The sequence below is a fragment of the Dromiciops gliroides genome, chromosome 5 (genome assembly GCF_019393635.1).
Source record: "Dromiciops gliroides isolate mDroGli1 chromosome 5, mDroGli1.pri, whole genome shotgun sequence".
Lineage (NCBI taxonomy): Eukaryota > Metazoa > Chordata > Mammalia > Microbiotheria > Microbiotheriidae > Dromiciops > Dromiciops gliroides.
In genome coordinates, this window is record NC_057865.1 from 4,823,043 (window position 1) to 4,836,421 (window position 13,379).

Genomic DNA, 13,379 nt, shown 5'->3' on the forward strand with positions numbered 1-13,379 from the left:
AACAGCTGTCTGTGAGAGACACGTTGGTCATTTACATGGTGCAGTTTGCTCTGTGAACTTTAAATTAGTCAATGAAAGTGTACTTGTAGCTCTCTCTGATGGCCTTCAAACCCATCTCATTAAAGAAGCAGACAAGTCAATCCCTATAACTGTTATCTGTGACCTTAAACACACTACCAGCTTTTCTGTATCTTTGGTCCCTGGGAGGGACCTCAGAGGCTATTAGTCAGACACCCACTTCCTCCTCCTCCTCCTCCTCCTCCTCCCCTGTCCTCACCACCACCACCACCACAATCACCATCATGATCACAATCAGTAGTATTTATGTAGCCCTTTAAGGTTTGCTTTACAAATATGATCTCATTTTATCCTCACAACAGCCCTGCCAAGTAGATGCTATTATTATCATCTCCATTGTATAGATAAGAAAACCAAGGCAGATGGCAGCCAAGTGACTTGCCCAGAGTTACACAGCCTGTGCTTATCTGAGGATGGATTTGAGGTTAGGTCTTCCTGACCCTAAGTCCCGTGCTCTATCCACTCTGCCACCAGAGGGCGTGTTACAATTGATCTCATAAAATGGTGCTCCTGGAAGACCCAATAGGGTGGGGTCCTAGGGCAGGATTATTCTGCTCCAGTACTGTGGCCGCCCCAGCTCGATGCCTTTGGATCAGCTGTTTTGTTATTTCAAGGGCTGGTGCTTAGAGAAGGAAGGAATTCCCTTTCCTACTCTCCCATGTTGGGGTCTTTCTGGCCCTTTTGCCTTCTACCCATAGACAACGAGGGAGTCAACTAGCAATCCAGTGAGATGCTCTGTAGCAGTCGGTGGGTCTGATGGCCAGCCTGCCTCCCTCCCATCTGTTCTCTCTTCCTTTCCCTTCTTCTTTTCCTTCACCTTCCTTCCCTTCCTTTGCTTCCTTCTTTCCCCCCTTCCCTTTCAGCTGCTACATGACTAACATTCCTGAGATCCACACCTGTGAATCCAGCCCTTGTCCTCAGGATGGCCAGAGTCCAGCCTGGCAAGTCCAGTTGTCTCACATGAGACTTAGGAAGACAGATTAACTCAATGGGTTAAACATGGACAGATGCAAGCAAAACATCTGAATGAAAGAAGATGGGGAAGAGAGCCCCTGGTGGAGCACCAGCACTGGCTTTGTCAATGGGTCCTATTTCAAAACCTGGGCATCACAAAACCCTCAGAGCTGGTAGTATGACCACTTAGAGCCTTAGTTCTCTGCCTTTCCTCTTATGAGCATTGTGCAGGGCAGTGGGGCTCAGTGGAAGGGAAACTGGCTCTGGTGTCAGAGAACCTGGGTTAAAAACTCACCTCTGTTGGTTACTCTGTGTGAGACCTTGGGCAAGTCACTTGCTTTTCCTGGGGGGGGGTTCAGTTACCTCAATTGTAACATGCCATCTGGTAGCAGAGTAGACAGAGCACTGGACTTAAGGTCAGGAAGACCTAACCTCAAATCCATCCTCAGATAAGTACAGGCTGTGTAACTCTGGGCAAGTCACTTGGCTGCTATCTGCCTTGGTTTTGTCATCTATACAATGGAGATGATAATAATAGCATCTACCTGGCAGGGCTGTTGTGAGGAAAAAATGAGATCATATTTGTAAAGCACTGAGCAAACCTTAAAGGGCTACACAAATACTACTGATTGTGATTGTGATGATGGTGGTGGTGATGATAGGGGAGGAGGAGGAGAAAAAGGGGGTGTCTGACTAATAGCCTCTGAGGTCTCTCCCAGGGACCAAAGATACAGAAAAGCTGGTAGTGTGTTTAAGGTCAAAGATAACAGTTATAGGGAGTTATCTGAGGTATGATCAGAGAAAGAGGAGACTTCGCATTGAGGCTGCTGACAAGGGCCATGAAGTCTTTGTGTGTGCGTGTATGTGTGTTTTTGATGGGGCAATTGGGGTTAAGTGACTCGAGCAGGGTCACACAGCTAGTAAGTGTTGAGTGTCTGAGGTCGGATTTGAACTCAGGTCCTCCTGACTCCAGGGCTGGTGCTCTATCCACTGTACCACATAGCTGCCCGGCCATGAAGTCTTTTAGTCCAGAGCTCAACATCCCAAGAAACCGCACCTTGGAGCCGGTTCTTTTGGTCTCACACCTCTTGCCATCGCAGCTTTTGCCTTATTGGATCCCTGATTGTCCCCTGGATCAGATCCACGTAGAGAAGGCACTCAAAGGACATCATGCCTTTGAGATCTGTCCAATGCCTCATTCATGTGAATTATGAATGTATAAATTAATCCCCTCGCAGCCCCACCACAGTGGTGAAAGGGAAGATGAAAGCATTCATTTAAGGCAGGCAGGCTCCGCCAGGCTGTTTGACCCATGGCAGCACGGGGGAGATTATGGGTCACTTTATCTAAACTATCTGCATTAATCATAGAAATGAAACATCACAAGCCCAGAATCTGAGCTGAAGTAAATGCTTGTAATAAGCAGGAGAAGAGAATCCAGACACAGGGCAAAGGAGAAGCGTCACACTCGTCTGTATCGCCTGCTTGCGTTCACCCCAAACAAACACAACCTTGTGTTACCTCGATTAGGATACATGCAGAGCATTCTTTAAGATTAAGGCATTGTAAGTCCTGAAACTTGGCAAGCTGGGAACTATGATAATAAAATTAAGCCATTAACAATAAGACAAAATCTTACTGTTAACAAATGAAAAGAGTCAAGGAATACTGAGATTTTCACAATGGTTTCTTATAAGAAAGCGAGGGAACTGCCCCTCTGGGAAATCAAGTGAATGTCTGGGAAGACATGGAACTGATCGTGACTTGTTCCTAAGAATCAGAATAAAAGATCATTAAATAAAAGTATGATGGGAAGAGGAGATGTGGTAACCATGCAGGGAGGGTGAGGACAGCCAAGACACAACCCATATGTGGCCCTAGGGTCTAACAAATATTTAAAACCTCAACAATGGTTCCTGCAATGGTGTGTAGACCCCCTGTGGATGATGTTTGGAAGAACAAGAACCACACAGGATGTGCAGACAAGGGAACACTGTTATCTGTCCTGGTGAAGGGCATTAAGACTGTTACAGAGCCATCAAAATATTGGAGAAAACCACCAAGAAAGAGCTCTTCATTTGTTTGACTACATTGAGACAGTTCTTGATTTGCAAAAGAACATATATCATTTCACCAACCATTTGCCTGGGACTGCTCCTGGACCTGAGGAAACAGAATCATTTTGAGCTACTTGGGCCAATTCAAATGAGAGGAAGTGTGGTGCCGTGGGCAGAGCACCAGCACTGGAGTCAGGACACTTTGCACAGTGTGTTTGACACGTCCCAGCTATGTAAAAAAGCCCCCAGACCTCTGTAAGCTGCTGTCCCCTCATCTATAAATCGGGCACAAGCACATGCCCACAACTGCCTCCATGGGCCTGTGGGGGCTCCCTCTTAGCTGGGGTGGAGATTCAAAGGATGGGGCTCTCCTCCCAGCAATGAAGAGGAGCTGGGGGGGGGTTATCATTACTGATCCTCATTTGTATATTTATTTATCACCTGAACTTGTCAATCATCTGTTGGGTGTGGATGTGAAGAAAGGACGACCCAGTCCGTGAGCTCCTAACTCTGAGCTAGCCTACCCCCTGCTGGGGATGGACTAACAAGCTGTCCGCTCACTTACTGACTCTCTTCTCTGAGTCATTGCTCTACTCGAGGGGCCCTGTGGGCTCCAGGGACAGATTCCCCCCACCCAGAGCCTAGAGGAGAATCGCAGGATGGAATGGAGACAGTGGGGCCATAGGTGAAGGTGGTAATGGGCGCCACATTTCCTCAACACCTTCTCTGCCACTCTCAATCTCTGGAACAAGGGCCAATTTTAAGATGACTCCAAGGAGAAACCCCTCCCTCCCTTCCTCCCTCCCTCTTGGTTAGTCAATAAGAGGCTGAGTATGCCTTCGGAGGATGAACTAAGGTGGTTAAAACAAGAGACTTTGATTTCAGAGGTGCATTTGAATCCAAACACATTCCTCATCTCTAGCTTGCCCACCTCTTTGGCAAGGAATGCCCATCACAGGAAAGCCCACCTGCTCCACAGTCCACCAAATGCAATCAGAAGATATTCCAGGGGCAGCTAGATGGCTCAGTGGATAGAACGCCGGCCCTGGAGTCAGAAGGACCTGAGTTCAAATCTGGCCTCAGACACTTAACACTTACTAGCTGTGTGACCCTGGGCAAGTCACTTAACCCCAATTGCCTCACTGAAAAAAAAAAAAGAAGAAGATATTCCAAAGCCTCAGGCAACTCAGTAATAATTGTGGGTTCATTTTTAGAATTGATACAAAGCAATTTCAAGTTCATAAAAAATGTGGGATTTATCTTGTTGGCCTGTTTCCAGACATGTGTGGGTGATAAAGTCTGGAAATGGCTTCCTCGCTGAGCACAGGCTCGTCTTTAAGGGCTCAGGCCAAAGGAGGTGGAGCCAGGTTGGCTCCAGAGCCCATCCAAATGACAGAAAACCACACCTCCTCCATGCAGCAGCTTGTGGAGTTAGGGTTAGATGTGGGTTACTTTACAGAGGAATGCTAAATCAAGGGAAGGCTAACTGAGCCTTATCAGCAGGGCGCCTACAAATCTTTGGTAAACACTAGAACTTGGGAGAAATGGCAAATTTATTAATTAAAACTCAGAAATGTGTTCTTCATAGTGACAGGATTGAAAAGGGAGATGGCAGGCTAGACAGAAAAGCCAAAGGCATAGCTGCTGGAGAGCTGGGGCGCCCCACCTGTGTCCTGGGGATCTTTATGAGGGAAGCTCCTGTCATGAGGGAGGGGTTTCTGGGTGTCAGATTTTGGGACCATGTGGATGGAAGTTGTCCAGGATGGGCTGGCACAGATGGGTACATTGCTGAACTGAATGCCCATAGATCACAGAATTGGTGGAGGATTAAAATGAAATTTAATTTGCTCATGAAAGTTACTGACCTGACCTGTTCATCAGTTTTCATTGACATGATGAGTCCAGAGGCATGGAAAATGCTGAACTTAGCACACTCATCTCACCAGCTAAGTGAAGAAAACCCAACATAGTTCGTGTTCTCTTCTTTTCAGAACTGTCTGGGAAGCCTATGAATCAGACTGGAGGTGGGGCTGGCTGGTAGGGTTATGCTGTGAAGGTTTGAGGAAAGCAATCCACTGATGGGCCATAGACCTCAGACACAAAGTTTGAGGACCCATCTATTGCACTGAAAAAGGCTTTCCTATACCCCCAAACTATGACAAAGCCAACAACCAATGGCATTGCATGCTTTCAAGCATAGGACCTAATTTAGAAAATGCACGGCAGCAAAGGAAAATCTTTACCTGACATCTCTTCCCCACCCCTCCTTTCTGTCCCCCATAGGGAATAACGTTCCAATGCCATTTCCTCCTTTCTCCTCTTGTAGTAGTCACAGTTCAGCTCGGGCCTCAAAGCCAATCTCTTTCTCACCCAAACACATCCCTCTTTCCCCTTCTTTCTTCGCTCCTTCCCCCAGTTATCTCAGACAAGCCTCTCTCGCTCCTTCTCTCTCCAGCTTTGTTCTATCTGAGAGGTGAAGAAGACTCTATCGCTACTCGGAGCCCAAGCATTGAGCTGGGGATTCGCTGCACATCCTAAAGTGAAACTGGATATAACAATGACCTGGCAGCCTTGGTTGTGGAAGTCCGGTGCTTGAAGATTCCTAGAATCCCCCTGGAACTTCCACAAGTCTCCATCTTTATCTAATTGGGTCTGTTTCCTCTATAGCACCAGCTCCCAGGACCATGATAAATCGTTTCTTATTCAATTGTGCTCTTGTTCTATTTGTCTGATTAAAAGTATCCCAACCCTATTGTTTTCCACTGCATAAAATCATACAAGCATTTTGGCTACATTTTATGTTAAAGGGATTTCTGCCCAATTGGTAGGAAATCACCATTTATGACATTGTTTCCACACAATACATTTCCAGCTCTAAGAAACTGACTCCAAAATGAACTTTTGGAAGACAATTGGCTTCCAAATTGAGCAACGCCTGTACTCCTTCTTGGCCTTGATAGTTTAAAAATAAAATTATATCTTTTGATTTTATGTCATGCACATTTCTCAACATCACCCCTCCCAGGGAACTATAAAAAGAATAAAAAGGGAAGAAGAAAAGAAGTTCAGTAAAACTAACCAACACATTGAGAAGGTCTAGCATTATATATACCATTCCACACACATAGCCCCCCACCTCTGCAATGACCTTTAGGATGTATTTGCATAAAACCCTACTCAGAATTCCTCTTTTGCCAGTTTCTTAACGATGACCACTATGAAGCTCTGAGGAATTTTCTGGCCATTAAACTCCATTAATCCTATAGGGAGCCAGGGGAAGGACTCTAGCTGAGGAGGATGAGCTCTTTGCCCCCAGGGACAGGAGACTTTGGGCACATCCATCCTATTGTTCTATGCATCCAAGAACAGTTGGAAGCAGGGACACTCTGCAACTCCACCAAGGAACCGGCCCTGTGAGATTCAGGTGGTTCTGGAGCCAAAGAACCCTCTGTCCTGGCAGGATCGATGGAGCTGGAAGGAATCTTGGAGCATCAGGTTACCCTGGCCAGAGCCATGAGGAAGAACTTTGACACTGAGGGCCAACACCCCAAATCAAGCCAGGTGCCTCTGTTTTGGGGGTGGCACCCAGACACTGCTGTGGTTTAGGATCCCCTCCATGGGGGGATGGGGAGGAGCAGAGGTGCTCTTTCCCACTTGCTGCCTCCCTCTTTCTTAATCTTGCTAGCCAGCTGCACAGCGTTGCCATTCCTAGTCTGCTGAAGGACCCTTTAAATTCTGTGCCTTCATGCAAAGCTCCCATTGCTCCTCCCTGGTTGCAGCTCGGCTTCCAGCAGTGACAGTTAAAACCTTCTCCTAATGTATGAGCACGCCTCTCTAATCTTCTCTATAAACCTCCTGGTCAGGGAGGGTACACTGGAGACTCAGCACCAATCAATGCCTCTCCTGTAATTAATGCTAATGGAGAAATCTCCTCACGCTAATAAGGCATTAGACAAACTATCCCGGACCATTCAGGGGAGCCCAAGGTCTTAATAGTGAAAACTGGCTCCACAAATGAGGCCGTGAAGTATGACCTCCATCAGCACGTGACCTATGTCTTCAACCTGGTACAATGACCTCATGACAGAGCATGCTCGGCTCCCTCCTCTCAGGGCACTAGGGATTAGGATCGTGATTCCTCAGTGAATGAGCTGAGAGCAGTCCCGAAAGGAGCTCATTAAATAACACTGCATGGAATGAGCGGAGCAGTAAATAAACTCTGGGCTCCTTTTCCCCACCAGAGCGCAGAAGAGCTATCTTCTGTTTTCTTTCCTCAAGTCTGTCAGACTCCGGAAGGAGATGCTGATGAGTCGGACTGTCTGGGGAGTGCTCTTAGCCAGACACATTTCCTTGGGTCTTTAAAAAAGAAAGATGAAAACACTCACTTGAGCCCAGTTCTGAAAGCATCCTTGCCCCGTTTAGGTGCGTGCTGGTCACATGTTCAAATGGCAGCAGAGTTTAGAAACAAACAGTACTTTGCTTCCCCAAAGGGACTATGAATTGTACTGGCTGCATGGCCAACCCCACCTCAAAGCCAAGGGTTGCTGGGGTCCCTTAGCTCTCATAGGACAAAGCCCATTGGACAAAGATGGTGAGAAGGTAGACTCCCCTTAACACCTGCTGGAATGTGTCCATGTGGGCCTAAGGTCCCGGCTCTTTTGTCCTACAGCTGGGGGCTGAGTGCCATCTTCCATGCAACACTATGGCTCATGTGAAGCATTCTCGGGCTCATACTATCTGGAGCATTTTGCCACATTAAAAGCCAGAGCTTGCCATGTCTTCCTTTCTGGGAGTAAACCTTCAGGATTCCTGAAGATTGCTGGGATGGGCTTTCACCAATGGATCTGATGCCACCAATGACATGGGCATCTTTCTTGGCCCACCATCTCTCTACCATCCCTGCCTCTGGTCCCAAGGACTAGGCATGGCTGGCAGCTTGTGCCATGGTAGGCTTCAGAGGCTAAATTCCTGGTGGCCAAAATTCTTTCTTCTTGGGGGCAGCTAGGTGGCGCAGTGGATAAAGCACCAGCTCTGGATTTGGGAGTACATGAGTTCAAGTCCGGCCTCAGACACTTGACACATACTAGCTGTGTGACCCTGGGCAAGTCACTTAACCCCCATTGCCCCGCAAAAAAAAAAAAAAGAAAAAAAGAAAAAAAAGAAAATTCTTCCTTCTTCCTTCCTTCAAGGGACCAAACACTTGGCCGGTTGTCTCCCACCAGGCATTTCATTCCACAGCCAGTGCTGCAAACACCAGGATATGCTGTGGGTTCACCAGGGACAAAGGCTTTAGCTGATGACGTGACCCTCTCTGAAGATGAAGGGCTGGCGGGTCCGAGCCTGTGTCGTGCAGGGGATGGGCTGTCTCAGGTCCTAGAGCTCTGCTCCCCCTTCCTCCAGGTTCCCTCCAGCATCTCTCTTCAGGCTCATTGGCCGAGTACAGAGCATTCCCGCCTCACATCTGGAGAGGCAGCCAGCCTCAACGAGAGGTTAGCCACTCTGCCAGCGCCCCACAGGAAGCCGCAGCCAGGATGTGGACAGGTCAGAGTTGCTGTGATTTTGTTTCTTCAGGCCTTCGCACATGACTAGATCGTAGGCTTCTTGGAGGTTAAGCTTGGACCTAACGCATATCTAACAGAGGAGCGGGCCTTTTCCTGTTCAGTAGAGATTCAGTTGGACACTTAGTGAGCATTAAAAGACCCAGAGAAGTAAGGGGGGCCTGATGTTGTTGGTGTGAACAATTTACCGATCCCTAATTTGTCTTCACTCTTCCTGGGGGTCTTCTGCTCCCATGCGGCAGGGAGACAAATCAATTCCCAACAAAAGTGGAGGCAGGTCAGCCAGGATGGGCTGCCATTGGAATGCCTGCACTTCTATGGAGTGTAGTTTTTCTGAGATTGAGGACTCAGCCTGAACATGATTCCTATAATGGTTATGGGCAGAGGAGAGAAACTGTCATTCAATTAGGGATGTTTTGTTTACACACTAAGTTGAAAAAGACCTCTTTATTGCCCACAATGGGTACTTTGGTGCAGAAATGGGTCAGCACTGCCCCCATCTCCTGCCATCAGGAAGCTCCTTCCTCCCGAGATGGCCCCACACTTTGGTCGTTCCTCCCCTTAGGCAGTTATTGCACAGTATTGGGGTCCAGTGTAAGCTGCATCTAGGTCTTAGCTCCCAGTCGCTTTTGAGCTCCCAGAGGTCTGGCATCGTTTCCTATCCTATCTGTGTGTTTTCTCTGCTATGGTAGATAATTAATGGTGTGTTGAATGACCTTTCCTCCTCCAGATGCCCGCCTGGCCTTCATTTTGTATTAATCTCTACCCTCTCCCATCAGATTACCTGGCTCCCTAAGACTCTAAGACGCAGAGCTCATAGGAGTCTGTATTGGTGGAGGGAGATTTCTCAATGGTGTCCCCACCACCAATCCTTGGAGCTAAGGACTGTGAGAGGGCTGGGGCCAAACATTTCATTTATTCTCACCCTAGAAAGGAGAGTTCAAACCTACAATTTCTACTTGGTCAGTGGGAAAACTGAGACGTGAATGAAATCAGGTGGATAAACTGGGGTTGCACATAGAGCTGGGTCTGAATCCCTGAGATGCTGAGGTTCTGGCTGCTCTTGCCCCATTCTTGCCATGCACAACCAAACCAACCTGAGGACAAGGACATTAATGGATGGCTCCTGGCCCTCCAGACTGGCTGTCTTCTGTGCTGATGGGTGGCCAGATTAATCCCATCATGCTCTCTGATACCCTGGCCCACTCAGAATAGTTTGGTCCTTTTTTCTTTCTTCTGTGACCCAAGTCCCATTCAGAGGTGGAAGGGCTTTAAAGGGCAGTGTTCCTTTTTACTTTACTTTTTTCAAACAAGGTTAAGCCACCTGCTGATGAGAAGGTGTCTCCTGCAAACACTTATGGATCCAATTAACAGATCACGATGGAAGTGACAAATGTGTGAAAGGCTTTTTAGAGGCTCTGCGGTGTGATGAAAAGCAGCCATCAGATGCTGGGTGACTCATGGTGGATGGCACCACTCAACCCATGACTCAGCAGTGAAGGCTCAACTGAAGGAGAATCGAGTTTCCGAAAGACCCAAATTCCCATAGTCTAGGGATGGCATATGACATCCCTGGACCTAGAGCCAGAAGGCACCTGAGGGTCCCCCTACCCCCTCACCTTACAGGTCAGCCGAAGGATACTTGGAGAAGAGGAGATTCGGTATAAGAGAGCCGTCCTCATTGACAGAATGTCATGAAGGAGGGATTGGACTCATTCTGTTGGCCCCAGAAGGCAGAAACAGGAGTCATTGGAGGAAGCAACAAAGGGAGTAATTTAGGCTCACAGGAAAACCTTCCTAAAATTAGAGGTGCCTCAAGGTGTGGTGAGTTCACCCCCATGGAGGTCTGCTAGAGGAAGCTGAATTGCTACTTTAACAAAAATGACAACAACAATAACGATGATGATGATCATCCATCTATAGTTCCTTAAGGTTTGGAAAGCACTTTATAAACATTATGCCAGGTGTGTTATTGTGCCTACAACCTCCTGGGTATTGTTAGTGGTTCCATTACAGGTTAGAGTAAAGGCCAACAAGATTCTTTCCAATGTTCAAATCCTGTGATTCTGTGATAGCAAAACCAAGCGGAGGCCACCTGGATTCAATTCCAGAACGTCTTCTTGTCTCCATGTCCAGCTCATGCCCCTCCCCAGTGCTCTGGGATGGGCTGTGAACCTCCAGGAAGGAGATTCTCAATCCAATGAGCATTGGAAATGTCTTTCTCCTAAGATGCAGAACGGGGACCCCCTGGGGGCCCTTGACTCCCAGACTCCCAGAGTTAGAATCAACTTTCGAGGGCTCTTGTCAGAACTATCCCTGCTACAATCCCGCCCCCCCCCCATTGCACCCCTGACAAGTGGCCATCCCGCGTCTGCTGGAAGGCCTCTAATGGGGGTGTCTGCCATCTCCTGAGGCAGCTCTTATGGGCAGGAAGCTATTCTCCTTGAAGCTCATGCCTTTTTCTCCATCAGCCCAACCCACGTGCAACCACAAGAGATGATGTGATCATAATGCCCGCTTATGGTGGGGACTGATTGGATGATAAAGTAACAGGAGACCTCCCTACCCTATTGGGTTGGAGCACCAGGCAAAGGGAAGCAGAGAGGGTTTGGGGGACCCGACGGGCCGTATCTTTCCCACCCCCTGGGGATCCCTGAAGGTATTGCTCTTCCTCTATCACTATCCCCAAGGGCAGAGACCTAGGAATGTGGGTAGGGCTGGCTCATGTTGTAGAGAAGCTTGCCTTGGGCTGCTCTTCCTGCTCTTAGGCCTAGCATGATAAGCACTTGTGTGGACCCACGGGCAGACATTTACACGAAATCAGGACTACAGGCCCAGCCACCCAGTACAGGACACTGAGAGCTGACCCCAGAGCCCTAGCCTTGCCTTAGAGACATCTTGACTGTGTGATGCAGGGGATTCAGTTTTAAGGCAGTTCCCTAAGGCGTTAAGATACAGAGCCAGCCAAGGTCTGGTATTGGCTGCCTTGATGGGCGTTCCCAACATCAGTGAAACCTCAGGAGCCTGTTTTTTCCTCCAGGGCAATGGGGGTTAAGTGACTTGCCCAGGGTCACACAGCTAGTAAGTGTCAAGTGTCTGAGGCTGGATTTGAACTCAGGTACTCCTGAATCCAGGGCTGGTGCTTTATCCACTGTGCCACCTAGCTGCCCCCAGCCTGTTTGTTTTTAAAGGACCGTATAAAGCTGGCTAGAAGGTGGATTACCGTGGCTGTTGCAGCGGGATGTCTCCACGAGCCGGCCATTTTGGTCATAACAGGCCATGGCCTGGTACCGGTAGCCTTGTCCACACTCCTTGATGTCTCCTTGGACCTTCATCCCCAAGAGCAACTCCACTTTGCCTTCGGGTAGGATACAGTCTGACCAGTTGCCCACGGCCTGGGCATTATACTTGTCACAAGGGCAGAAATGGGTGTCAATCAGAGGGTAGAGCTGGGAATTTCTGCACTTGTCTTTCTTCTTACTTTTTCCTGTAGAAGAGAAGTTATAGCAATTCAAGACAAACACCATCACCTGCAGGGCTGCCCATGCAGCAGGTGTCAAGTAAGTGCATGCCTATGGGAATGCAACTCAAGCAGAGGGTGGCTATTGGCAGCCAACTCTCTCCCTTCCCAAGGCTCCATGGCTCCCTTTTGGGCCCAATTTCCTTTGGAGCCACAGCCATAATTAGGAATTATCTCCCATCCTCTGTCATTCCTGTACCAATTCTTGCCCGAACTGTGCCTAGTGTAGCTCTGATTTCTCATTCCCAGCCCACAAAGCCCTCGTTGTACAAAGGACAAACCCTGTCATGGAGACCGACAGCCTCACACTGATCACAGAGACCCTTAAATGGTGCCCTCTGCCCCCTCCAGGTTTCCTGAACTGCCCAGAAGGCAGTTTATGAGCTGCTGTGGATGCTTCTTTTTCTGAAGGGTGGGGGTGGGGTGGGCAGGCTGTGCACAGGCACAGGCACGTATTGATGCTGGACTATGACACAGGCTGTGAGGTCTGGGATCTTTTCCTTCCTTTCAGATCCTGCAGTGCCCCTCCCTTCCTGAACACTAACAAGCTGGTTGTGCTTTTTCACTGGGTCCCAGCTCTGGCTAGCACATTGTCTCACATTCAAGAGACACTGATTTAAGAACAGAGGAGAAACACTAGATACTGTAACAGTCTGGAGGGATCCCATCTATTTTCCCTCAAAGGAGATAAAACGAAATGTATTTCAATGTTGAACTAGTTGCTCAACTCCCCAGAGGTGCAAAATAATTCAACCACCTCGCACCTAGCACTTGCCTACTTTAGCTGTTAGATGTGGGGGTTAGTATGCCCAGAGTTTCCAACAAAGCTATGTAGTATAGTGGCAAGACCTCTGGATTGGAGTCTGAGGACCTGGGATCCTCTCCTGCATCTGTTGTTTGCTACATTTGTGACCTTCAGAAAGACACCTCCCTTATCTTTGCACCAGGTTCCTCTTTTATAAACCAGAACTTTGGACCAGAACTCTTCAGTGGGCCCTTCCAACTCTAGATCTAGAATCTTAAAATACTGGTTCATTTTGTGTGTGGGCAAATCAAGGTGAGGGTTAAGAAACCAGCCATCCCAGACCTCATAACAATAGGGTCTTTTTTAGGTGTCCCTGGCTCTTCTTCTGTATTTCTAGGGTAGTTTGGTCGCTGCAATCACTCTGGTGGCTTCTTTGTAATTTGCCCAATCACATGATGAGGAATGCT

General features: G+C 48.2%; 1 protein-coding gene across 1 annotated transcript in view; it reads right to left on the reverse strand.

Annotated features, from left to right (window-relative positions):
- Positions 1-13,379, reverse strand: part of THSD7A (thrombospondin type 1 domain containing 7A) — a 326,513-nt gene that overhangs the window by 41,068 nt on the left and 272,066 nt on the right. Inside the window, 1 exon segment of the mRNA XM_043968023.1 lies at positions 11,871-12,134. Within this exon segment, the coding sequence (XP_043823958.1) occupies positions 11,871-12,134 (264 nt within the window).